The 3,513-nt window shown below is 42.4% G+C and overlaps 1 protein-coding gene across 1 annotated transcript in view; it reads left to right on the forward strand.

The window, feature by feature from the left end:
* iglon5 (IgLON family member 5) overlaps nt 1–3,513 on the forward strand; it is a 106,824-nt gene that overhangs the window by 85,739 nt on the left and 17,572 nt on the right. Inside the window, exon 2 of the mRNA XM_005736061.1 lies at nt 2,728–2,806. Within this exon, the coding sequence (XP_005736118.1) occupies nt 2,728–2,806 (79 nt within the window). The remainder of the gene's footprint in view (nt 1–2,727; nt 2,807–3,513) is intronic.

The raw sequence follows: 3,513 nt of genomic DNA on the forward strand, positions 1-3,513 counted from the left end.
AGATAGATAGATAGATAGATAGATAGATAGATAGATAGATAGATAGATAGATAGATAGATAGATAGATAGATAGATAGATAGATAGATAGATGCATGTTGACATCATTAAACCTCTTTTCTTCACCTTTCCCTACAAGGCAACATGTAATTTTGGGCATGTAGCCCATCCCTGTGGACGTGGTTTGTATGCTTTGCCGTCTGTATTTTTATCAACACAGAGTCATCCACCTGTCAGGCTCATAATATTATGACTGCTTTTTACAGAATGCTTTTCAGGAAAGCCCTGCTCTGAGGGCACCTTTGTCTCAGGACAGAAGTGTTTTCTCAAATACAAATGCTGGTCCCGTTGCATTGATGCATTCGAAGTGACAGGGGTCAAAAAGGGTTATACAGTGGTGAGCGTGTGCTTGAGTCAGGTAGATATTATGCTAAATGTTTGTGTAGGTGTGTTCCTCTGTGTCATTTTTTTGACTCCCGTGTGCCTACATGAAGTCACATTTGTATTTTCCTCAGGGAATGCGAAGGGAATCTTTTCTATTTTTGTTGTCACGGTGGCCTCTTTTATCTCGATGGGTTTGGTCCATAGAAGAGCGTGTGGGTGTACTCACAGACTTGCTCGTCTGTGATTTGTCCTGTGATTCACTGTGGGAGAGGAAGTGTGTGGTGAATGTGTTGACCTGGTTATCATGTTTTGCGGCGCTTAGGAGCGCAGGCAGGGTGATACAGGTTTTAGAATGCAAGGTGCCAATCGAGCTGTGAAAATGGGAATTGAGTAGGGAAATGGGAATAGCTCCCTGCTGGTTTGTAACCTTCGCAATGTTGTGTGGAGCATTCAGCGTATGCACACATCTTTTATTCAATCGATGTGGGTGTATGTGTGTGCTGCATGCGTGTCTCTGTGCTTACATTATTTGATAGAGTGCACCTTTTCTCTGCATGTGCGTCTGTAATTGTGTCTGTGGGGTAGCATATTCATGACATGTCACACAACAGAATTGAATTAACCTAAATATAGTCTAGTGGATAGAGAGTATAGAGCACTTGAAAGGGAACAGCTGAGGGATTGAGCTGAGGACCATCTAAGTCTTAGATGGAAAGCATAAGCACTGCAACGGTGTGCAATATTACTCCAGAGTAAAAACCACAGACAGCTTTTAAACACTGGACATGATGGCTAATGCGCTACGCCCCTCCTTTAAGCTGTTCTGAGAGGAAGGGAGAGATGAAGCTAGTTCTGGGATCCTTGGCCAGCCTAGATAGCGTAGCAGCAGCACCCATTAATGCGATTACAGCTTTTAGTGGGAGATTTTCAGGGCCAGTTTTATTCTGAGACGTCATTAGTTTATCCTCCTTTCTTGTTCCCTGTCGGTGTGTCAGCAGACAAATATACACATTCACATCGAGGAGCAACCTAAACCTAGACACTCTGATTGCTTATACGCAAAATGAGCCGCATATGCACTGGTTCACATGCATGTAGCCAACGCATGACTTAATCAACACCCATTCGTGATTATAGCCTATATTTGCCATTGTGCAGCCACAGAAGTTATTCCACACTTATATTTACAAAAAGTCCAAAGAGAACAGGCACAATTAGTCTTTATTTAAGAGATGATAAATTAGTCTGTAGTGCAGTTAGCACAACTGTCTGCGCTGCAGTTTGAAAACCTTTTGATTAGCGGTCCAAAATGTGCCTTATAATTCAGAAGCCTTTATCATTATTCTTTGTAATCAAAACATGATTTCACAAAGACCCTCCTTTAATTTAAAACTCCCATTTCCCATTTATTTAGTGGTGCACTGCCATTCATTTTGGGTCTCATCTGTTCGAAAATTCTTATACGGCATGCTTAACATGTCGTGGAATTTGTGTGGCTGCCTAACAAACCGTGAGGTTCTTCTTAGCAACTCAGTGCAGCAGGTTCATTTCATAAAGTCACCATTTATTAAACCTCAAGGCTAGACAGCAGCAAAAGCCTATATTGAGGTCATCTTTCAGGCAGTGGGAAGAAAAGATTGTCAGAGACGGAGGGAGGACACAAGCCGCGATATCTAGTGTCATGCTGTGTTTTGGCAGAGTTTAGATGGACAGAGCCAGGCGTCTTACTGGGGAGCGGCTTGCCTCAGTAGGCAATATCACTGCCAGCATATAAGGTCTTTGAGTGCGGTCCAAAAAAGTTTGCGAAATGACTTCAAACTGTTTACTTTTTTTTCTTCGTACCTGAGCGTGTCAGACACTCAGGTAAGCACTCAGGTGCTCTCAGGATTTGTGTCTGTTCTTGTGTCAGTTTGTAATATATGTTTGTGCTATTGCAAGCATGTGCCTGTTTTCTGTGTGTGTGTGTGTGTATTGGTAGGCAGGATGAGCATCCCTTCTGTTACCGTTGCTGTCCCTTCATTTCACGCTCCGGCAGCTCCGCGTGAATCCTCTTCCCTTTGCTCATTATCAGTGCTGTTCAACGAACGAGCAGCCCACCAGAATGCAGGGTAAAACCAAATCATTATTCAAGTATGGGGGTCAGTGCAGACATTGTGACTCTTTTGTTTAGTATATTTATTACTTTCCCTTCAGAGCAAGCAGGATGCAGGACACATCTCTGGCCTGAATGATTTTGTGAGGTGGTCGATCTTTAAGTATCTTACCTGAGATAGATGAACACTAGTGGAGTGTCTGGTTTTTTTATTGGATGCTGATTGCACTCTTCTCTGATTTTTCTTGGCAGGGTCCAGCGTGCACGGAGCAGAATTCGGGCACCTGCCGGACAACATTACAGTGCTGGAAGGCGAAAGCGTTACTTTGAGGTAACTCTTGATCCTACACCTGCACTGACTGATTACATGAAAAACATGTTTGCCTTCCCACCACCTGTCACACTAGTATAATTGCCAATCCTCTGTCACATAACTTCAATTAGGCATCCCATCCTGTGCCATATCTTCCATCTCTGTTTATTGTAGCTAACTGACTAATATCTGTCAAATGTCACTGGAGTCACCCAGTCCTTCTGAAGTCCAGTCCTGCTCGGTTGGTGGACCCTCACTGCATCCAACCACAACTACCTAGCTGTGAGTGATAAATCAGAAATCACAGCTTTTCTCTGCTTCCAACCAAGCAAAAAAAAAAAAACCCAGCCAACTTGCTTTTTTTCCTCCTTGCATAGATGTGATCTGGCTTGGCAGTACACTCAGCAGTGCTAGAGAAATAGTGCCCCCCCCCCAAAAAAAAAATTCAAGTCAACATTACTTCCATCACCTTTAAACCTACATATCTCCAACAGCTCTGAGCAAATTCTCAAGTTCCCTTTTCCTTTAAAAGAAGACTGGCCTTCCACAAAGATCAAAGCTATTATTCTGAAACCAAGTACATTCTGTCAATTTTCATTAACATGAAAATGTCTCTCTAAAAAATTTAAATGAAGAACGCTGGAAACCCCATTCTTTTCAGGAAATTTAACTTTAATGGTTCTATTAATAAATAAAGTAATGTGTATAGGATTGTTTTGACCCCC

Source organism: Pundamilia nyererei, unplaced genomic scaffold (genome assembly GCF_000239375.1).
Source record: "Pundamilia nyererei isolate P.nyererei 1_Seehausen unplaced genomic scaffold, PunNye1.0 scaffold00067, whole genome shotgun sequence".
Taxonomy (NCBI): Eukaryota; Metazoa; Chordata; class Actinopteri; order Cichliformes; family Cichlidae; genus Pundamilia; species Pundamilia nyererei.